The following is a 23102-nucleotide window of genomic DNA, read 5'->3' on the forward strand; positions in this document are numbered from 1 at the left end:
AAAATCACAACTCTAAATGAATATGAGCAAGTGTAAACATTGCTGCTATACAGGAGGATGGACTAGTAAGAAACAAACTGCCCCAGAAAGAAATAAATCCCATGCCCACCATTTCTCTCATCCCAAACTAGGGCTGCAACAAACTCTCTTCCCCTGGGTTCACATCTAGGATATTACACCATTTGCCAGGCTACAGAAACCCATTCCCAACTAGCATCATCCCGTCATTAGCCAGCGAGTGACATCTGCTGGTGGGCAGCGCACTGCAGGGCGCCTGCCCTGCGCCTCCCTGTCACCAACACCCACCTCTCTGGAGCCACAATGAATTAACGCAGCGATTCAGAAGTGGGATAAAGGCCGTGGTCGCCCATCTGTGCTGCTTGTGTCCGATTCACAGGGGCTGACACAGCTGAATTTGCTGAATTTTCTCTCTGAAAAACAGCGTTGTCTCAGCCCTGCTTTCCTGCATCACTGGAATTACCAGAAATGAGCATCCTCCTGGCTAGAGAACTGCCTGCAGTGCTGCCATGAACTAAGCCTCCACACACTAGCAAAACCCTAAGGACCAAACCTACAAAGTTCCTTCTCTATAACCTGTTTTCTAATCACAAGGTGTTTCACTGCTGTTGTTTCACATGCCAGAGGTTTGAGTCACTTCTCTACTATGCAAGCTCTAGATTTATGCGCTGAAGACACAAGTGATGCAACCCAGGTGGCATTTTCACCTATTTTATTATACACAAAACATGAGCAGGAAGTTCTACTGAGGAGGCTGACCACGTCCACGACCAAATCCACCTCTCTGCAACAGAAAAGGAAGAGCATTAGAAGTCACTGGATTAAGCAAGTGACAGTGGCAAACACCCAGCAGCAAGAAGCATCAACATCACAGATGAGCTGTCCTTCCTCCACTCTGCATTACTTTGTTAAGTACCCCCTGCTCCAAGCATAGTGTAACTCTGATCTGTTTGTGACTAGCTTCCTGACACAAGTTAACCAACCCATCCTAAACAGCTTGGTGGATCATGTCTAGAACTCTTATTTCTGAAGTCTGAATTCATTCGTTGCCTCCAGAGAGCTCAGCTTGCTTCTCAAACATGTCACTGGCTTCTTGTCACAGCCGTGTGACAGCCATCACACAGTTTCCTCAACAGGAATGTGATAAGGGAGATGGGCATAAAGGGTAGCACAGCTGCCAGCCTCTCTTAAACAGAGGCAAATACCTGAGAAGCATCACACTGAAGAGCATGCAGGTATCACCCAGCCAGTTTCTCCTAATCAAAGCTTCAATAAAGGAAACAAACATTGACTGCAAATACTCACAAACTGGAATTCAGTTGCTGCTCCAGCACCGGCTTCAGCCTTCTTGTCTGCACCAGCTGAAGAGAAAGAAGAATGAGTTAAGAACCAAAAGAATCCACTCCCCAAGTACAGTGTTCCTACTTGGAATCAAAACTTTACCGAAGTTGACTAAAACTGAGGCTAAACACAGCCAAGTAAAACTGCTGTTACTGAGACTGTTACAAGACTTACTGAACCCACCCCATCATGCTGCTCATGGTGCAGCCTGACAAAATTCAAGATTAGGCTCCTATCTATGAGCAGATGCAGGTGAAGTCTGTTGTGCAAGTGCCTATGCTACACTAAGAGTCTAATTTTCCCTTGTTTTTCTTGAAAAGGGGCCAATACTGAAGACAATTCTCCCAAAGAGATAAGTTGCACAAACAGCAGGGTCAGCCCCATGTTAACCCAGCAAGAGGATGGACACTCACGTGGAACAGCGCTGCGCCTGTACGTGTCCCTGTCAGCCTCTCCCCGAGTCAGGCGTGCAGGACGTTCACCTTCCAGACCTGAAAGTTAAACCAGCAACATCAAATGTAGTTCTTATCTAGAACACAAACTCATTCCCTGGTGACCCTGCATCCTAAGGCGGAAAAAAAGCCCTCCAGTTTAACAGTTAACCATTAGATCTACCAGCAGAGCTGCAGCTGGGACAGCTCAGTGTATATAAACCTCAACAAGAAAAGTGAGGTTATAAGGAAAACTTCATTTTAAGGAGGAAATCTGCCAAAGTGCACCAGATTGTGCTTGGGTTAAAGTCAAATAACGTGAAAAAATGGATTTAGGGCATTATTTCAACAGTCTTCAAACAAGGGCCAGAAATTAATGATGCTAAAATAAATCAGAGATACAGGGAATCTGTCACATCCAACAAGCTTGTTCCCAGCTCAGTCAAACCACCGGACATTCTGATCCCAACCCACAATACAGCTGCAGCGTCGGTATCACAAATCCTCCACAATGGAATAGATTAACAAAACTAAGAGGAGATGATCTATGTAACCCCAGATTAGTATCACACAGAACACTTGCAGGAAAGAAACAGCCATGGGGGAATTGCAACCCCACTCTTCCGGAGCTCACCCTCAGCATCAGAGACCAAACAAGTCCCACAGCACCAGGCTGAGGTCTTCCCACTCAAGGGTAGAACACATTTAAAGTTGCTGCCAGCAGTGTCAAGCATGCAGCAAGAAACATGAACCATGCACTTGTACAGGCTTCACTTATACTATAGGCACTAGCTTTCCCACAGAAAAACACGGTACTTATAATGGATGCTTTTATTACAAAGAGAAACACCACCCACGGATATGCAAACAGATTTAACCTATCTTACAAGTGCTACATCCTTTCTGTCAGGATAAAACATTAGAGCAAACCCCACAGACAATGGATTTGGAGGGTTTTTTAAACTTCAAATTTGCCCATTCTTTATTTCTAACAATTCAATTACATCTGTAACAGAGAAACAGATTGCAAATCTTGAACACACAGGAGTCTGAAACATGCTTCAGACTAACTCCTTCAGCTTCCGTACCAAGCCTTACTTGAGAAAGGCGGTAGCACTGCACTGAAGTAGAGGAAAAGCCCCAAAACCCCAAGAGGTCAAGCAATACCCAGAAGTTTTGCACCACCATTCACACACACTCTGCAACCTTTAGTCTGCTGCAGGGAGGTGATCCACACAGGAACAGCCAATATGTGCAGCCCTACCAGCTAACCCTGCCAAGGTGTGGACCAGTTGAGGTCATTGGCACTGCCCTGAGAAGGGCTGCGATGCTGTAAAGCAAAGCTGCCCCTCTGCAAAAACCCTGAGCAAGTTTTAGCCCCTCGCTCCCGCTAGAGACATGATTTCTTCAGCTTGCTGGATAAACACAGCATCCAAAGAATAAATTTGGCAATATCCAAAGCTTCTCAGAGATCAAAGACACACCTTCCTAATTCCAATGCAATGCTTTCCTTTGAAGCACATGATGCTACAGCTTTGTTAAGCTAAAGAACAAATTGCAGGCAATGGAGGTGAAGTGCCGCATCTAGTACCTTGCCAATGGGGTATGACACAGCTCAGAAGCAGGAAGAGTGGACTGCTACCAAGAGCTCTGTCATGCAGGACTCCCCTTTCAGAGTGAGTCTTTCTCTATGGGCAGGGTGACATCCTACATTATTCTTGGTAAACACAAGAGGCAACTCCACACAAGGCAGACAAACCTACCATCACCTGCCTTGAAGGAAAAGATGCATTTCTTGCCCCTAGAGACCTTGCAATGCTGTCCTGCCAACCACAGCTGCAGTGATTTTCTCCCTCCTTTCTCTTAGGTTTCCAGAAGTTTTTATCTCCCCCAAGACCTTCTGGGCAATTTTACTATCCATGTTCTACACTGGGTTTTCTTCTGTACTGCTGGACAGAAGAAACCAGCAAAACCAAGTGTAAGGGGTTTTGCGTAGCATCTCTAAGCACATACAAGCAACATAATCATCCTTTCTACTCCGAATTACTAGCTTGGAACACAGTAACTTGTTCAGAACTGAACCAAGGGCCACAGTGGCTTCAGCACACCCACCTCAAAGTTTGTTTATACTGCACTGTTTTAGGACTTTGCTCACCACAAAGGAGATCAAAATGGTTCACAAGTCATTCTGCCCTGTGTAGCCTAGAGAGGCAGGTCTGCAACCCAAACTTTTATCATTTAATATTCCTATCTGCAACCAGAACACCTTCTGGATACAGGTTTCAGCCATCTGCAGGTGGGTCTCCAAGACATTTTGCAGGGAGGCACCCATGCAGAGGCAGCTGCAGGCAAGCAAGCACTCAGTATCAGCAGCACATCTGTTTGCATGACCACCATCTCCTTCACTTTGGGCTATGAAAACCCACCACAAAAACAAAACCAACTACAAACCCAACACATCATATGTGTTTGTTGTAAACCTTTAAAAAAATGAACAGAGCTTTAATAATGGGACTTGCCCAGAAACACACAGGATAAAGCCAGAATTATGGATGTCCAACTTGCCCACCAGTACCAAGCTCGAACTCCCATGTGAAGCACATCCAGCACCCAGGCCTTGGCTTTCACTCAGTCACTGAATCCTGCATGCCAAGTTTGTTCCCCATTTCACGCACCCCAGCCAAAGCCGCTCAACTTTTACACACCAGCCTTCCAGGCAGTTCTCCTAAGTATACCTCAAGGTTCCCTGCTGCTGCACTAGGTGGGCAGCACACACACCATCCTCCTTCCCAAACAACAGAGAAGGATTGCAGCAAGCCCTTCCCAAATGACAAGAACCACTTCTGAAAATCCCCAGAAGCCAGAGGCATCCATTGTCGTAGACCTCAGCCATGTATGGGAACCAACTGGTGCTTCAACCCAAAGACTGAAGTTCCAGCAGGCCTGCTCTTCCAGGCACCAGTGTCACCATAAGCCAAGACTCTCACTCAAAGCGGCTCACCCAGTCAGCCTCACAGCTTTCTTTAGCCCCCTCTCAGTAGGCCAGTAGCCATCAGATGAGTGCCAAATACTGAAGCAATAAAACCTACACATCTCGATTTGCTCACGTTTAGAAGTCCAAAAATCACAACAACTGACACTGCTCTGCTCCGGAAGCTGCTGTTCAGCTGACTGTGCACTACACCTGCACCAGCACACTCAACCTGTCCCCTTCTTCTCCTCCTGAGCACAGCCCCCTCTCAGCTCACCTTTGGGCCGTGGTCTGCCTGTCTCTGGGCGGCTCCGGCGCAGGGTTGCAGGGACGATCTCAGGGGGCAGGTGGAGGTAATCACGCAGGTACTGGATGCCCTCGTTGGTCAGGTACCAGTAGAAATGCCTCCACGCAAACTGCTCTTTCACATAACCACGGGATTTCAGAGACTAGAGAGAGAATTCTGCATTACTTCACACACTGATCATCATTCAACACCTCTGATCAATATCCTCTCCAGATGGTTTTATGGATACAAGAGCTCATCAAGGGTATGTGGGGGGTTCACAGGCACAGGTCTAAATTACAGCATTGTTTCTACCAAGTGAAAAACACAAGGCTACCACACACACAGGAGTCATAGCTTCAGAAAGGGAACTAGAGACGTACATCCACAAAAGAATAACCTGTGGTCTGGGCAGAACAATAAATCAAAGAGGAAATGGCAAAAATCAGGAAAATGGGAAACAGCTATAATAGGAAAGAAACAGCCCATGCAACTTCTGTGTTTATCTGCTCATGGCTGATGATGCTTGTTGACAGGCAGGCAGCACGCTGGTGTGCCCAGGCCGTGGCTGGTGGCAGCCCACCCTTGTCTCCATACCTGCATGGCTTTCATGACATGGAGGTTGGGCACATTCTTGTCCACGAGCTCGGGGTGCTTCGGCATGTGGACATCTTTCTTGGCCACCATCACTCCCTCCTTAAAAAGGAGCTCATAGATGGCAATTCGGTTCTTCTTGGGCATCAACATCTAAATGAGATTAGAGGTAGATGGTAAATGCTGCCAATTTAAAATAAACGCATTCAGGGGTCTACCAGAAGTAACTACAAAACCAGTGCTAGTTTGTAGGGAAAACAATTCCAACACCTGGGCTGCTGGGCATCCCTTCCCACGGTTTTGCTGTGAAGGAAAACAGCAATCTGAACTTCTGAGCATTAACGTTAGGGCTCATCACTGTGTTAAAGACTGAACGACCTGCTCTCAACCGAGACAAGGGCTGACTCAAGTGGGGCACAGATACAGCTCAGGGTGAAGCTTGTTTCGGCTCCACTGCCACAGACCCGAGCTCAGTTGTGCCGCTCTTGTCAATCCACCTAACTCCGGAGAAGGGGAAGCCGCTCACACTCCCCTCCCGGAGAGGGGAGCAGGGTCCGGAAGCGCACCCGAGCCCCATAACCGTGCACCAGAGCCACTCCGCTACTGGGCAACGCTTCCCGACACGCAGGGGCCAGGAACGGGCCGCTCTGACTCGAGCAGCGGGAACCGCAGCGCTGCCGGCGCTCAGCGGTGGGGACACCCCGGTGCCCCAACGGGGCTCCCGCCGCGGCCTGCCCCTGCCACAGCGCCAAAGCCTGGCTGCCCGGTAGCGGGCCCTCCCCGCGGCCTAGCGCCCCGCAGCCGCTCCCGCCCCGTAAGCTCGGAGCTGGAGCCCCCCACCGCAGCAATCCCCCCGCGGGGGCCCGGGCCGCGCCTCCCCGCCCCTGCCCAGCAGCGGCGCCGCGGCCCCGCCGAGGGATGGCGCCGATGCGAGTCCGATGCAGGCTCCGAGCGCGGCCTCACCGTGGCTGCGGCGGCGGCCCCAAGAGCGGAAAGGAGGGCGCAAGCGCCGAGCGCCCGCTTCCGGCCTCCCGAAGGTCCCCTGTAGACGAGGGTGACCGCGGCAGTGCCTGAGCAGAGCGCGCACGATGGGGCGCGGGGTGTCCTCCGCGGTGCCTGACGGGCGCGCACCCACCCGCGATCGTGTCTCATCCTCAGCCCGACCCGCTCGGCTGCCCCCGGCCTGGGGCGCTGCCCGCTCTCACCCTGCGGGTACCGGGGCGAGGAGCCCCGCTTGGGCACCCCCGCTGCCCATCCCCGTGGCAGTGCCCTTTGGAGCCGGGCTGCGGCGCTCCCCGAGGTGCTCCCTGCCCCGCTCACACCCAGGCAAAGGGCTCGGGGCTCGCTGGAGCCGCGCAGAGTCCGCTTTGTGCCCCGAAGTGCCCTCCATAGCCGGGGGGCGATGCGGTGGCCCCAGGCAGGGGGATAAAGTGGGGACCGGAGCTGTGTTCATGTGTGCAATGTCCCCCCATTGAGCAGGGCTGCTTCTGCCCTGTCCGGAGGTCTGAGCATCCCTCGAACACCCCAGACCCGGGGGAGCTTCACACAGGCACCCCGACCTGTCCCTGGTTAGCAGGGTGCAAAACAGGCTCGAAGGGGAAGGGAAGAGCGGCAGGGGATGGATGAACACACACAGAGGAGCACGGGGAGGCTGGGGACCCCCTGCCGCCACCACCACCAGCTTCGGGGCTCCGGGCTTATCCCCATCCATCCCCATCTCCATCTCCACGGTCGCGTTTTCACCTTGTGCGGCCAAGGAGTCGTTACACGGGGGCGGCGATTGGTTGGCTAAAAATGCTTCCCTAATCTCCATGCTGATCTTTACCCCCCTCCTCCCCATCTGCCGTGACCTTCCTGCCGATGTGCAGAGCCAGCCCCAGCGAGACGCAGCCAGCCCCGCTCTGCCGCGGTCCCCACATCCAAAGGTACCCCCCCCCCCCATGCAGATCCCGGCAGGTTTGGGGCCAGGAGGGAGGTTGGCATCGGTGGGTTGGCCGGGGCTTGCTGCAGCACACACGGTGATGGAGGTGGCGGTGTCCCCCCGATGGCGATGGGATGCCGGGGCTCGGTGCGCTGTGACCGTGCAGTCACCCTGAGTCTCTTCCTGGCTGGTGGGGGGGGGGTGTTTGAAATGGGCTCCAACCTGTGCCGATGGTCGCTTGTTGGGAAATGAGCCCCAGTTTAGCAGAGCAGCTCCCTGACTCGTTTAGGCACTTCCCAGCTCCTGCTGGGTTCTGTTGAGTGGGGATCGCTGTCTACCTCCAGTGTGTGCGTCCCCCGCCCCGGTTTGGGGTTTGCCTGTTCATCCCGGCTTGGTGGTGTCTCTGTCGGGTGGGAAGGCAGTTGTGGGTCCCACAGGTCCTGCCCGGCTGCTGTGCCTGCAGGGGCACCTACAGTCTGGTGCACACATAGCCCTGCTCTGCACGCTGTGCCCGTCACCCCATAGCCCACCCCTCACATCCAGGGCTCCCTGGGGGGGTCCGGGCAGCAGCTGTGACCCCACACACTGGCTGTGGGGCCAGGGATGCTCCAGGGCTGCGCTCACCCTGCCAGGCTGGGGCTGGCAGCGCTGGTGGATCAGCTGCTCTCAGCCCTGGGTGTGGGGTCCCTCCTGCTCTCCATGGATGCATAAAGGGCTGGGACCCCAGCGGGGACGATCTGCGGGCAGGTCTGAGCGCTGGCATCCCCCCCTCACCTCCCTGGGACGCGTTTGACATCGTCTTACCCGGTGCGAAGCCCTGGCTCCTGCTCCAAGCCCTGCAGCCGAAGGGGTTCAGCTGCACCAGCGGCTCCCGGGTGCTGTGGGGCCGAGCTCACAGCAGAGCATCCCCCAGAGCTCCCCTAATCCCTCAGCCGCAGGGCACGGCACTGGGGCAGCTGGCAGGAGCTGAGGCTCTGCAAGGCGGCTTAGGCTGAGCCTGGGTGCTGCCGGGGGGCTCTGCCTGCCCAGGGGCCGGTGCTCATCCCCCCAGCCCACGTTTGCCCCAGGGTGTTTGCTGTGGAGGCACACGGGGCATTAGAGCTGTGATTCTGGGATCGCTACAGCGAGCAGTGGGGTCCCTGTGGGGTGCATGGGGCTGGAAGAGGCTCATTACCCCCTCCCCGGGGTGGTACCTGCATGGTTTGGGCTGCCCGTGCAGCCCTGGGGCAGGAGGGATGCAGCACATCCCAAGGCACTGGAGCTGCCGGTGCCGTCCTGGGGCTTTGCTCCCATTTTATATCACCCTCTCTGGGAGAGCAGGGATGGAGCTGGGGGCAGGAGCTTCCCGCAGAGCAGCCCCTGGGATCCTGCAGCAGCCCTTGGGAGGATGGCATCTCCCAGCTCATCCCAGGGAGCAGGATTGCTGCCCTTGTCCGCCTGTCCTGCCGCACCGCCCGCTTCTGCCTGCATCTCCTCTGGCACCTGCCTCGGGAATGGCAGAGCAAGCGCTTTGCTAAACGGATTAGAGCTTCCCCGGCAGCCTCTCAGGCTGCTCCCGCTTCCGTCAGCCCCGCGCCGCCTTCCCCAGGCAAACCCATCCCTAAGCCATGCATTTGGAGCAAGGCCATTGCCATGGCACAGCCAGGAAACAGCATCGCTGGCACCAATGGGGACTTGGTACCAAACTGCAGCTCCCATCGTGCCTGACCCCAAAACCCTGGGGGTCCTCCCCACCTCCTGCGGTTTGTGTTCCCTTCGCCCCTGTCTCAGCCGATGCTGACGGTGCTGACCCTGCCCTGGGGTTTGCACTGATCCATGACCTCTCCACCTCTCCCTGGGTGTGTGGCCACCAAAGGGGCTGCAGCAGGATGGGAGCTGGGTTTTAACTGTAAAAGGATTGAGGAAGGAAAGCCTGGGCAGCTGGCGGGCATCAGCTGGTGACGTGCACAAGGGCAGGGAAAGAAAGGGGACATCAGCACTGGCAATGTGCATCCGCACCGGAGCCATGTCCTGCAGCGAGCCAAAGCCTGGGTTTGGCTCTGTGTGGGATCCTGCTTCCCAAACATCCTGTGTCCTCAACCTTGGTGATCCCTCGGGCCATGTCAGGCCCTGAATGGAGCCAGGATGGAGCTGGGCTCCTCTGGCACAGGCGGCAGGAGGAGGAGACCTCATCGAGCAGCTCTGCCCAGGGACAGACTTTGTCCCCGCAGGGTGGCCAGACCAGCTGGAGCTTGTGCAACACCTTGAAGGCAAACAAGGGACCCTCCCGGGCTTCTGCAGATGAGTCTTGGGCAGGGAGAGGCCGCATCCAACTGGCAGCTTCCCACAGGAGCCAAGCTGCCCTCGGCATGGCAAAGCATGGGGGGGAAGCAGGCAGCGAGGTCCCAGCACCGAGCTCCATGCAGCATCCCAGGGAAAATAGAGCCTTTATATCCCATCGCCAGCCCCTTCCCCGGAAGGGCTCGGGGGGATGCCCCCAGGGCCAGGCATGAGCAGACAAGAAGGGGATTGTTTTGGTGGGAGTTGGGTGTCTGGCAGCACCTGCCCCGCGCTGGGGCCCTCCACAATGGCTGCCTTTCTGTGGGATGCCTGCAGAGCGGCCAATTATCCTCGCTGCTAATTAGAGATGCAGAATAGCTTCACTTGCCTTCTCCCAGCAAGCCCCAGAGGGCTCCTGGGACCGGCGGCACATCCGCAGGGGGAGCACATCCTGGGCATGGGGCAAGCACGGGGGCACTGGCCCTGTCTGGCCCCATAAGCCCTGAGGGCAGCCAGATGCCCTAATGCTCCTGTTTGCCCCTGGTATTGAGTGCGAAGGGGCAGGGAGAAGCCATGGATGGGCTCAGGATAAACAGGATGCTGGGCCTCTTTGCTCCCAACCCCAAGCAGCCTTCCCATGGGCTGGGGGCTCTCCCCTTGCTCCCAGCAGCATCCAGCTCTGCAGAAAGCACCAGAACAGGGGGCTCTGCCGTGGTTTAGGAAATGCATTTTCCTTTCCTTGCTGGGATGAAGCCACTGTGGAAAATCCCCCCCCGTATTCATGTAAAAGGTGGCATTTGTGGCCGGGTGATGGGCAGAGCGGCTGATAGCTGGTGGCATTTCTCTCCTCCCCTGCCCGCACCAGCTTGCTGCGCAGGCAGGCTGCTGGCAGCCGCAAGAGCACGGTGTGGGCTGATTTGCTGCTCTCAGCTTGCCACGGTGCTCACAGAGCCGTAATTTCAGAGTGGCGAGCGGCACGATAAATCAGGGCTTATTTCCTGCCAACGCTGGCTTCCCACAAGGAAGCTTCTTTTACAGGGGGAAAATGGCTTATCGTGAGGAGTAGTAAGCAATGGGAGAGCAGGAGCCAGGGAAAAGTTTGTGGTGAAGGAACCAGATGACATTGCAAGAGCATCATGCTGTGGAGGCAGGTTCCAGTGAGCTGCTGGGGAAGGGGACTTGAGTCAGTCCTACCTGCATGGGCCACATCTGCCACAAAGCTGGTGGCAATGGGGCTGTCAGCACTGAAAAGCCCTCCCAAGCCATTGAGTCCCCCCTGTCACCTTCTTGGAGAGCAAATCCTAATAACATTTGCTTCTCTGCACTGCAGCAACCCTGTGCTGAGAACTGCCAGCTCCTTGCATTGCAGGATGATGCCCAGTTAATCAGCACACTCCAGTTCATAGCTCTGAAATACCAATGGGCAAAGATGCCCTGGCACCAGCAGGAACAGCAGCCCATGCCTGCTCACATGTTGGGATCGGGGAGCATCACATGCTGGGGTCCCACACACTGCTGCCAGCCACAGCCGGGAATGAAACACTTTGGGGGCAGAAAGTCCAGCCGTGAGGTGGGAAAACACCCTTGGATGGCACGAAGCTGGAAGGAGCAGGATGGGGCCCCACTGAGCTTCATTAAGCTGTGAAAGGCGCTTGTCAGGGGAAAGCTGAGCCGGCGTCGGAGCCTCCTGGGACCGGGTCACATTCTCTGGGCAACCCGATCCTGGCGGCAGCGGCCCCCGGCAGCCTCATTACTGTGGCTTCGGTTACTCGGCTGGAAGCTTTCCCCTCCTGCTGGCTCTTAATTTCCCTGACATCACCCGTGCGAGCTGGGGCAAGCGCAGAGCCGGTGCGCAGGGGCAGTTGAGAGAGGTAGAGCCTGTCTGCACCCCCATCTGCATCCCCCTGGCTCCGCAGCATCCCCAGACGTGGGGCAGGATGGCTCCAGCCTTCTGCTCCACTCTGGGATGTGCATCCTATCCCAAGCCCCACTGACCCCAAGCACGAACCTCTGTGCTCAGGAGCAGGCAGATGGCAGTGGGGAAGGAGCTGCCTGGCTCCATGGCCTCGAAGAAGCCTTAGGGGGATGCAGCCCCTGTCACCCCATCACCCCGTTCCCTAGCCCTGCTGGGTGGGAAGGACAGCCTCTGCTTTTCCTGCCAGCCTTTCCCCGCTGGCACATTTGGCACGGAGGCAGCACCGTCTGCTCCTCTGGAGGCGGTTTTTGGGGTGTTTGTTCCTGCAAAAATTGCGTCTCAGCCCCAAATCCCTGCCTGCATCCCCTTCCCGGGGCCATGGAGGCGGCAGAGCGCCCAGGGGAGCAGAGGAGGGAGCGCATTGCTCTGTCCTGTGGAGGAGGGACAGGGGCCAAAGACGAGGGTACCCCGGGGTATCCTCTCACAGCTCCCCAAGGAGCCTCTCGGCAGTGCAGCCTGAGGGGGAAGGACCCCGCTTGTGGCCCTAACGGAGCCCGCAGCGACAGCGATGCTCCCGCAGCACCCCATGGGTGGGCGCTGAGGGTCTCTGCCCGGCCCCCCCCAACCCAGGGTGCGGGGCCATGGTCTGCGCGCAACACCCCCCCCCCCCCCCCGCCTCCCCCGACGGCTCTTGCAGCCTTTGCGGGCAGCGGCTCCATCCCGGTTGCCATGGCAACGGGCGGCTGCAGGCAGGGCGCGTGCCCGCGGCCGTGCGCGCCCCCGCGGCTGGTGCGGAGCGGAGCGGAGCGGCGCGACCGGCCCGTCCCGCCGAGCCCGGCGCAGCCCCGGGCCCCGGCCCAGGTAAGCGCCGGCCCCCGCGGGGCTTTGCCGGGGGAAGGGGCCTCTGGTGCCGTGGGGTCCGCTGTGGGGATGGGGCTGCGGGTGGGGATGGGGCTGCGGTGCACCCGGGTCCCTTGCGGGGATGCGGGGAGGGCGAGGGGGATGCTGCACAAGGGCCGGGTAGCGCTGTGTGGGTTTGGTACCCCCCGGCTGCCCCCCGGCAGGACACGGTGTCCCTCGGGCCCTTCTGCAAGCCAGGGAGGCCGGGGGGGACATGACCTTCACCCCTCCTGTGTGCCTGGTGGGGTGCCGGCGTAGGGGAGACCCCTTCTGCAATGCTGCTGAGCTCCTGGGTTTGTGCCTCAGTTTCCCCAGCTGCAAATAATGGGGGAGACTTGTGCTCCCCGTGTCCTTGTGCCCCCTGCCCGAACGAGTTCCTCATCCCACCACTGATGGCCCTCTTGTCACCCCAGCTTCCTTCTTCCTCCCCCCTTGCTTTCCCATCCCTTCCTTAAGCCCCCTCCAGCTCCGTGTCTCCTCCTCCCACCACAGGCAGCTGTAATCCCACTGTCCCTCCACATCACCCCGCTCCTGGCAGCCCCATTCGCCTCCTGTCACTGCCAACCCTGGCTCTGAGCTGCCAAGGTACAGGGGATGGGACAGCCCATCCCGTGCCAGTGTGTGACACTCTGGGTACCCCCTCCCTGCTGCAGAAGCCAGGGGACAGCACCTCCGTGCACTCCACCACCATCGTTTGCTGCCTCTTGGTTTAATTGCAAACCTCATATTTGGATTTCTGCCTAAACCCTGCCCCTGGGACCACAAAAATCCCTGCTCGAGAGCCTGAGCATCCTTGTTTACAGCCGCAAGCTAAGGTGGCAGGCTGAGAAACACTGCAGAGTTAGACGGCAAGTGGAAACGCTACAAGCCCCATCTCCCTTCCCCAGGCCTGAGCTGATGCATGGGGCTGACAAGCCTCCTTCTGCACCTTGCTATGGTGCCTGTCCACATTCCTGGCACATCCTCAGCTGGGCTGCAGCTTCCCTGGAGAGAAGCATTGGTGTTACCTGCAAATGCCATGCATATCCCCAGGAATCTTCTCACAAGGGTGATAAAATCCCTGGAAGACTCGGACGGGCGCCCTGTGCTCTGAGCAGGGGAACTGTGGGGAGTGCAGGGGGAAAGGGGAGGTTTCTGCAGAGCACCCATGGGATGCAAAGCTGTTTTCTTGGATGAAATGCATCTCCCCATCTGCTGCAACCCGGCAGTGTGGCCCCTACCCCAGACAGTGAGGTGGTGTCCCCCCGTCTGCATGCGGGACGTGTGGGTCCCCACAGTGTCCCTGGATCACTGAACCACCTCTGCAAACACTCTGGGTTTGGGGATCCTGCAATCCCTGACCTGGCAAATCCCCTTCCCCATCCTCAGCTCCCCACAGTCCACGCAGGCAGCCCCAGTGGGAGCAAGGCAGCTGCCCACTGGCGCATCCAGCACAGGATTCATTGGAAAAGTGGTTCCCAGATGTTTCCCACCATTCCCTACGTGCTACCCCCAGGGACCTGCTGCCCTCACAGCCACCTCGTGCACTGCTCCAGCAACCGAGTGCACCGGGTCCAGGCCAGCCCCACGGCACTGCCCTGGCCTAAATCCCATGGAGAAGCACCCATCATGCGGGTGCCTCCCATCCTCTCCCATCTGGCCATGGCTCTGGCTGCAGGATTTGGCTGTTTGCCCGCGGCTCCAACCCCGTTTGTGTTGCAGCTGGAGGGGTTTTGCCAGGGGATGGAGGATGGGGCCCTGGTTGCAGCGGGGTCGCATGGAGCTGGCAGCTTGGCAAGGGCCCAGGCTCACCTCCTGCCTGGCCTTGGGCTCAGATGGATAATGAGGGGGCAGGATGGGTGTTCAACCAGAGCCCTGGTCCCCAGCTCCTGCCTCCTCACGCTCCTGCCTCCATGCCCAGTGCCAGCGTGAATCAGCAGCGCCCGCTTAACCGTTTCCTTGCAGGGTCCATACCGGCTCCGGAGCGGGGGGACAGCTCAGCCATGCCAGAGCCAACCCCTCTGCTGCCACCCCCACCACCCCTATGGGTTGCTTTCCCTTGCCCCAGCCCCATGGGTTCATGCACCAGCCCTGTGCCGGTGGGAAACCCTCAGCACCCGGTCAGGTCCGAGCTGAGCAGCCCCTGCTGCTGCAAAGCCTCTTGCAGAGCGCATCCGTGTCACCAGCTTTGCCTGGGGCCCTGCCATGGTGCTGGGGCATCTCATCCACCCGTACTCAGCCACAGAGGGAGCAGCACGTAGGCACCGGTGCCTGCAGTGGATGCAGCACTGAGGTCGGGTACCACCAGCAGCCGATGCAGCAGCAAGGCAGCCCCAGAGCTGCTGCGATGCAATGGGAGATGCTGCTGCCAGGCTGCCCTGGGCTTCCTTGGCTGTTTCTAGTCCGTTTGTCTTTCCCATGCTGGCCATAATGTGGCCATAGCCCTGATGTGTTGCAGTGGCATTTGGTGCTGCACTCCCTGAGAGACACTCTACCAGCTCTGTGCCAAGATACGGGAAAGCAAATGACCTTCCCCATGGAACCCCAGCCCGGCTCCCTTCCCCTAAACCCATGCACTTACCCTCAGCGTTGTGCTTACAAAAGGAGCCAAAACACAGCAACTCCTTCACATTGCAGCCCCATGGATGGTTTGATTTGACAGGCCAGGTCAGTCCCAGTGTTTAATTGCAAGAAAACCAGCTCAGACCATTGGGTCCTTTCCAGTTGCTGAGCTTTGGCTTTATTACTGGGAGGGCTCAGGTAACTACAAGGCAACAGCACACAGCAAATTATCTTCCCATCCCCAGCTCATGCGCTCCAGCCAGAGCCCTTGGTCAGGTTGCAGCTCCTGAAGGGCTTTTCACCAGGGGAGCAATCGTGCATTGCACTGGTTTGTGCTGGGTTTGGTGGTGGGGAGCTCCTGCTTGCTCTGTTTCCCACAGAGGGAGTGCAGCTCAGCGTTGCATCCCTCTCTCCTGGGTGCTTTCACCAGTGATTTCCCCCCTGCCTCCCCTCCCACAGCACCCTGCCCTCTCCCATTCACTGCAAATGTGAACCTCCTGCCTTGGGACAGGATGGGGACAGGGATGGGAGCGCAGGGTGCTCCTTGCAGCACATCCACCACCATCCTGCTTTGGCAAAGGGCTCTTTACAGCAGGAGAAACTGTACCAGGAGGCTCTGCAGCTCTGGGTCCCCACCATTTTCAGTCGATGTGCAGGCAGGCAGGATGGGGACACACTCAGCAGCTGCCTGCTCCCTGTATCACATCCCCATCCCTTGCTTTTTGGCTGCAGCAGGGATGCTGGGGCCAGGGCAACGAGAAAACCTGGAGGCAGAGCAAGCTGCCTCCTGGCTGCAGCATCCCTGTGGCTGGGGCTGGTGCCTGGCACCTCACTTGAGGACCCCGGAGCCCAGGATGGGGCACCCCCATCTGACAGCACACCCCAAGGCCACGGCACTGAGGGTTGCACGTTTAATGGTGGTGCTACAGCAAAGGCAGAGAGAGCAGGGAGAGGCAGGGGCCCTGCTGCCCCCCCAAGGGACCCAGCTTGGCCCATTCACCCTCCCCAAGCAGTGCTTTGCCCACAGCTCTGCAGCAATGCTGCCAGGGGCAGGGACAGCAAACCTGGGCTGCACGGGGACAGGGCACTGCCGTGTGCCTGCAGTGTCGGCAGCGCCAGCTCTGCATTGCAGCACCTCCTGCCTGCACAGGGTCAGCACCATCCCTGCTCCCCATGGAGGGCACAGACCCCCCTGCAACGCCAGCAGGAGCTGTGTGAGATGAGCTGCGCCGATGCTCAGCACTGAGCGGGCTGATGGGGACAGAGATGCAGGGGGGCGGCTGCTGCCGGAGCAACCCAAGGGCACGCAGGAGCTGGGGCAAACCTCACCATCCCTCCATGCCAAATGCTCTGTGGCTCCTCTCCAGCAAACATGGGGCTGGGGGGGGCACAGCAGAGCCCCCTTGGCCGACGGTACCCGAGCGTGGCTGGGGCTGGCAGCTCAGCACCATCCCTCGGCTTGGCTGCCGGCACCGGGCATCACCGCAGCCGCCTTGATGCGATGTGATGGGCTGTGGCAACGGGCACGGGGCTGGATTGTGCTGTGGGGCAGCCTGGAGCAGTGGGGCACAAGCATGTGATGGGGGTGTGTGTGTGTGGCAGCAGGGCAGCGGCAAGGCAGCGGTGTTAGATGGGAGGTGATGCAGAGCCAAAAATAACCCCCAGGCTGTGGCTCTGACCAGGTGGCACCGAGCAGAAGGAGCAGGGAGAGGCTGGGACTGGATCCCATGGCACTACACCCAGCTGTGGATGTGCTCCCTCCCCAGGGGCCCTGTCCCAGCCCTGAGCAGCACTGGTGCTGTCACCCCAAGGATGCCCTTCCCTTGCCAACGCAGCAACTGCAGCATAGAGCCACAGACCAGAGCCACAAACCAAGCCCCCGGTGCCAAGTGCAGCACCATGCTCGGGGCTTGCAGGAGGGGTGCTTTGCCACTGCTCAGGTGCACTGGGGCAGCCCACGGGTGTCCGTGGAGGGCGGTAGGTGCCAGACTGGCTCTGGCTGCGCTGTGCATCGCTGCGGTCCCCCCTCCATCAGCATCGCGGCAGCTCAGGGACAGCCACGCGTTTATTTTTAACTGGCTGTGGAGGGCGGGCTTGGTGCCTCCTTGGTTATATCACTGGATCCCTGCCGGGCCCTGTTAGTTCCAGCCCTGTGCCGCGCTCCTGTAACTGTTTCGGCTTTTCATCCCCTTGGAGACACATCCTGCCCTGGACCGTGGGCTGCTCAGAGCCAGCTGTGTGCACAGCTGGAGAGCTTGCACCATCTGCTCCCCATTGGGTCACCAGGACCCTGTGGCCCCCCCAGCCCTGGCCTCCCACCTCATTGCCCAGCTGCAGGGCAGGTCCCCACTGCCTGTTCCACCTCCCCAGGGGAAGGGAGGGTGCATGGAGGCCATGACCACATCTCCCACTCTCACAGCCCTTTTTGGGACAAAGCAGGAGGAAACCGGGGCAATTCATGGCTGCTTTGTCCTCATCCCGGTGATGGATGCTCTGCAGGACAGGGACAGTGCTTTCCTGTGGGAGCGCTGTCCGAATCCCGGGCAGGATGGGGATGCCAACGATGCTTATGCCCACCACAGCCCCCCCTCCATCCTCACAAGCTGCCAGCATCAGTTACAGCTTTTGGCAAAGCAGCAAAGGGTTAAGCCATGCAGCGGGGCCACGTGATGCTCCAGGGATGCCGTTTTCCTGAAGATCAGGATGGATTAGGGTGGAATATCCAGACGAGCATTCCTTGTGTGGTGCATCCCTCCTCAATCCCCTCCATGGCCCCTCAATGGTGACCCCAGCTGGTGAGCTCCTGCTCCATGTCCCCTCCCAGCACCATGATGCTGGGGCAGGTTTGGATGGCACCAAGTGGGTCCAGGCACTGGAGGAGTCTGCAGTGGGCACCATCCCCATCCCATCCCCTGCAGCCGGATGCTTGACCCATGGTGCTGCAGGCAGGAGCAGTGGGGGTCCCCTGCTCAACCCCACCATGACCCCCTCTTCTTCCTGCAGTGCATGAGGCTGGTGCCTGCCCTAGAGCCACCCAGTGCCCGCACGGACGCCGCAGGCAGCACCAGGAGCCATGTCGGGTTCCTATGACGAGTCGGCTGCGGCCGCGGAGGAAACAACTGACAGCTTCTGGGAGGTGAGTCCCAGCCATGCCCTGCTCCCGTGGGGCCCCCACTGCCATCACTGCACCCAGGCTGGCCCCACATGGCAGGGGACAGCGCTGCCTGCAAGCATCCCTGCCATGGTGGCTTGGGCATCCAAGCCAGCTCTGCTGGAGCGCCCACCCTTGGCAGTCCCCAGGGGGTGGAGAGCAATGGAAGGGACCAAACAGAGCTGGGTTTGAGCAGCCCCAAAGCAAAGGCTCCATCCCTGTACCCCCAAAGTGCCTGGTGCCACCCCCATCCCCACCACAGGCCAGGTGAGGTTTAGGGCTCTCTGGACACAGATCCCATGCCTGTCTGCCTGCATCCCCTTCCCAGGTGGGGAATTACAAGCGCACAGTGAAGCGGATCGATGACGGGCATCGTCTCTGCAACGACCTCATGAACTGCGTGCACGAGCGGGCCAAGATCGAGAAGTCCTACGCACAGCAGCTCACCGACTGGTCCAAGCGGTGGAGGCAGCTCATTGAGAAAGGTGCCTTCGAGAACCACGGGTACCCGTGCACCAGCACAGCTTCACCTGGTAGAGGTGGAGGGGTAAGGGCTGTGCGGTGATGCTCAGCTGTCCCCTCTGCCCCTCAGGTCCCCAGTACGGCAGCCTGGAGAAGGCGTGGGGTGCCATCATGACGGAGGCGGACAAGGTGAGTGAGCTGCACCAGGATGTGAAGAACAGCCTGCTGAATGATGACTTCGAGAAGGTCAAGAACTGGCAGAAGGACGCCTATCACAAGCAGATCATGGGAGGCTTCAAGGAGGCCAAGGAGGCTGAGGATGGCTTCAGGAAAGCCCAGAAGCCCTGGGCCAAGAAGCTCAAGGAGGTGAGAGGAGAAGTGCTGCATGTCCTGGGGCATCCCTGCCATCTCCCTGCAAGCAGAGGGATGGGCAGGGAGCTGTGGCTGCTCCTCTGATGTGTCTTCTCTCCCCAGCTGGAGACAGCCAAGAAAGCCTACCACCTAGCATGCAAGGAGGAGAAGCTGGCCATGACCCGGGAAGCCAACAGCAAGGCCGATCAGTCCAACACCCCCGAGCAGCAGAAGAAGCTCCAGGACAAAGTAGAAAAGTGCAAGCAGGACGTGCAAAAGGTGCGAGGCATTGGGCAGGGAAAAGTGGTGGGAATGACCACCGTGGCCCTTTTCCTCCCATTCATTCCCATTTTGCCATCCATACGCTCCTATAGAAGTGTGATAACTCGCAGACAGTGCTCAGGGGAGCGTGAGCAGAGATTTGCCCCTTTTACCAGGGCAAAATCTCTCTGGTAACAGATTTGATTTCACCCACAGAGGCTCTTATCTCAGCCTGGGCTCCCCAGCATGGCAGCCTCCAAACCCATAAAGGGGCTCTGAGGTGCTCGGGGTATGGTTATACCATAAAGGTGCCTTTGCAGACTCAGGAGAAGTACGAGAAGGTGCTGGACGAGCTGAACAAGTGCACCCCGCAGTACATCGAGAGCATGGAGCAAGTCTTCGAGCAGTGCCAGCAGTTTGAGGAGAAGAGGCTCAACTTCCTCAAGGAAGTGCTCCTGGACATCAAGAGGCACCTGAACCTGGCCGAGAGCAGCAGGTAGGTGCCTCCTGTGCCGGCTGGGCAGAAAGTGCCCATGCAAGGACTCCTTATGGTGCCTGGAAAGCAAATCAAGCCTTGGAGGGACCCATTGCCGCTCCAGTGCATCCTGGTGACCATGGTGTTGGCCAGAAACAGGCATAGGCATCACCGTGGTCACTAAGATGCACTGGAGTGGCAAGAAGCCTTGTGCCTTGTAGTGGGTGACCCCACGTGGGCATGTTCCCATCTAACCCCATCCACAGTGGGGTCCACCCTACCCACAGCACCCTGACCCCCACCTCTCCCTGCAGCTATGCCAACGTCTACCGGGAGCTGGAGCAAACCATCCGCCTCTCGGATGCGCAGGAGGATCTCCGGTGGTTCCGCAGCACCAGCGGCCCCGGGATGCCCATGAACTGGCCGCAGTTCGAGGTGAGGCTGAGCACCACAGCTGTGCTGGCAGCCCCCCAGGGCAGCCGGGCGCTCAGGGGCTGCTTGCTCTGTGCTTGCAGGAGTGGAACCCGGACCTGACGCACACGATAACGCGGAAGGAGAAGCAGAAGAAAGGCGAGGGGGTGACCATGACCAATGCCAGCGGCACGGGGGACAGCGGGGCGCCGGCGGGCGAGCGCGGGAGGTGAGGGCTGGCAGGGTGGGAAGATGCTATGGGAACACTGCGAGTGCTATGGGGACGCAGAATGTCCTGGTCCTCATGGGCTGGGGTCGTGCTGCAGCCACTGCTCCCCTGCATCCTCAGGGAAACTGCAGCATCCTCCCAGCGGCACCCGGTGCCTGCCCCAGTCCTCCATCCCTTGCCCACTCCTACAGCCCCTCTTCCTCTTTGCTGTAGTGTGAGCAGCCACGACCGTGGGCAGACCTACAGCGCCGAGTGGTCCGATGATGAGGGCAGCAACTCCTTCAACACCAGCGAGGCCAATGGTGGCACCAACCCCTTCGACGAGGAGTCGGTGGGGAAGGGCGTGCGGGTGCGGGCTCTGTACGACTACGATGGGCAGGAGCAGGATGAGCTCAGCTTCAAAGCAGGTATGGTCCGTTGTCAGTGCTGGGTTTGCTGGAGCTGCAGGTGCCCCGTGTTTCGGTGGGAAATCCCTCAAATAACCTCTGAGTTATCCCAGCCCTTCAAGAAGCTGAACTGGCAGAAAGGGGAAGGCACAAGCTGAGCCCAGACCCCGGTGGGGCTGAAGAGGTGGTGGGATGAGGCTCATGAGGTCTCATGGGTCACCCCTTGCCTTTCTGCCCTACAAATCAGCATCCTCAACATCAGTCCTAACCCCCCCTCCAGCATCTCCATCCAGTGAAGTAAGGGTGTCAGAAGTTCCAAACAAACCTCTCCCCTTCCACCTTCCTCCCAGGTGATGAATTAACCAAACTTGGTGAAGAAGATGAGCAAGGATGGTGCAAAGGGCGCTTGGACAACGGGCAGCTAGGTCTCTACCCCGCCAACTACGTGGAGGCAATCTAAGTCTTGTGGTGTGCTCCTCGTCGCCGTCAGCAGCTCAATCCACCCTCCATTGCCTCCATCGCTCCACCAACCAGCCCTGGTGCTGTCTGGTCCTTCACTCCTCACACTTAGAGATTCAGACATATTTTCCGACCAAGCTTTTATTTTTTTAAGAGTTGTCTCTGAAGAGTATTTTGCATAGCCGCTTTCTTCTTCTTCTTCTTCTCAAGATAACGTGAAGCGAAAGATGACGTCGTCTGTTCGTCTGCGTTCGTTGATCTTTTCTCTGAACAAAAAAAGCCGATACCTCAAGATCTTAAATCCCAACCAGTGAGAGCTCCTGACCGGTTGGCTTTTAAAGATACTGAAATCATGAGCCGCCTTCTGATTGGCTGGAACTGTTCCGAAATGCACAGCGCTGAAGCTCCTGGGACTAATCAAATTCATCCCAAAAGCCCAAGGTGGATTGGAGTCTGACTCCATGCTTCCATGGTCTTCTCCCTGCTTCATCCTCCCTTCGCAAAGGAAGGGAATGAACACCCCCTCCGGCCCTGCAGCCACCCAGCCCCATCCACAGGCAGGGCCTTGCTCGTGGGTAGGGCTGGTGGCAGACCTGGATGCCCAGGTGAGGTGGGACCAGCCCTGCCGTGGAGATTGGTGGCATCTCCTCAGCTTCCTCTTCCTCTTCACGGCTGGGCTGCTGAGCCGATGCCCCGCGTGTGCTGCAGGGAGCAGCATCCCCCTTCCCGAGGGCCGTTATCCAGGTCCGGGTGGTTTGGCCCTGAAATCCACCTCTGTTCCAAGAAGGACCCACCTGGAGGAGGATCCCACTGCAGATCAATGCTGCTGGAAGCCTGGGCTAGCGGGGACCAGCTTGGATGCTGCTGGGGACAGTCCCCATCCACCCCCTTCCCGGAGAGAGGCAGGAGCGGAGCAGGGATGAAGGATAAGCAACGTCCAGCCTTGCACAGTGCCAGCAGGAGCTGCAGCACCCAGAGGATGAGGAGGCTTGGTGCAGGCAGCAGAGCCCAGTCCGGGCAGCAAAGCAGCTGCCTGGTGAAGATGGTTGGAAAGAAGACATGCCAAAAGGGGAACGGATGCAAGCTTTGCCCTTTGCTTCTCCCCAGAGGGTTCTCACCCTCCTGCACTTGGGTTCTGCAACCGGCCCTGGCACGGATAGGAGCCCCTCAGCACCCAGGGGTGCTGCCACCCAGCACGGTCACCCCAACCCCTCTGCCCCAGGCATGTTTGCTATCCCAAGCAATTCCCTACAGGTCATCTCTTTGTTTTCCCTATTCCACCCAGCATCGGCGCCCTCATCTCCCTGCTCACTCCTCCCGCTCCTCTCCTGCCCTCTCTGTTGCTTTGTGAATTTCATGGCCCCAGGGATCAAGTGTTCTCAGGAGGCAGGAGATGCTCCATGTGCTGGGCACGGCGGGGCGAGAGCCGCGCTGCCCCTCGCCCCTGCCAGGTATGCAAGAAAGCAGAAACCACGCAAAACAGTCAGACAAAACCCAACCAACCTCCTGTCTCAGCAATGCACCCCGGTTTTTTGTACAGTGATGGTGTAATTTAAGAAGTATATATATAATATATATATATCTCTCGTGATTGTAGTACCGTGGATACAACAACGAAAAGCAGCAAGCGAAAATAACTGAGCTCTGTCAGCATCCTTCGGGTCCGGGTCCTCATGTGCCTCCCTGTGCCAGTCTTGCCCCCATGGAGGAGGCTGTTGGGGTTATGGACCCCCATACCTT

At 58.1% G+C, this 23102-nt stretch overlaps 2 protein-coding genes across 4 annotated transcripts; one reads left to right on the plus strand and one right to left on the minus strand.

Annotated features, from left to right (window-relative positions):
• Window positions 1-713: 713 nt before the first annotated feature.
• On the minus strand, window positions 714-8388 carry RPS10 (ribosomal protein S10). 2 transcript variants are annotated; one of them, XM_061363039.1, is made up of 6 exons: window positions 8367-8388; window positions 5645-5794; window positions 5039-5210; window positions 1773-1850; window positions 1324-1379; window positions 714-802 (listed from the first exon to the last, which is right to left on the minus strand). In XM_061363039.1, exons 2-6 carry the CDS (start codon window positions 5792-5794, stop codon window positions 761-763), a joined length of 498 nt encoding a protein of 165 aa, XP_061219023.1. In that variant the 5' UTR covers window positions 8367-8388; the 3' UTR covers window positions 714-760. The 2 variants fall into 2 exon arrangements, with proteins under 2 accessions (XP_061219023.1, XP_061219022.1); XM_061363038.1 differs by lacking the exon at window positions 8367-8388 and adding an exon at window positions 6605-6734.
• Window positions 7409-22123, plus strand: PACSIN1 (protein kinase C and casein kinase substrate in neurons 1). 2 transcript variants are annotated; one of them, XM_061363032.1, is made up of 10 exons: window positions 7409-7566; window positions 18181-18313; window positions 18657-18813; window positions 18921-19156; window positions 19265-19420; window positions 19723-19898; window positions 20192-20312; window positions 20393-20517; window positions 20731-20924; window positions 21254-22123. In XM_061363032.1, the coding sequence occupies exons 2-10, from the start codon at window positions 18251-18253 to the stop codon at window positions 21361-21363; spliced, it is 1338 nt and encodes a 445-aa protein (XP_061219016.1). In that variant the 5' UTR covers window positions 7409-7566; window positions 18181-18250; the 3' UTR covers window positions 21364-22123. The 2 variants fall into 2 exon arrangements, with proteins under 2 accessions (XP_061219016.1, XP_061219015.1); XM_061363031.1 differs by lacking the exon at window positions 7409-7566 and adding an exon at window positions 12460-12597.
• The last annotated feature ends 979 nt before the right edge of the window (window positions 22124-23102 follow it).

The sequence above is a fragment of the Neopsephotus bourkii genome, unplaced genomic scaffold (assembly GCF_033783945.1).
Source record: "Neopsephotus bourkii isolate Nb327-2 ecotype Australia unplaced genomic scaffold, CSIRO-AGI_Nbou_v1 NB_1139, whole genome shotgun sequence".
Lineage (NCBI taxonomy): Eukaryota > Metazoa > Chordata > Aves > Psittaciformes > Psittacidae > Neopsephotus > Neopsephotus bourkii.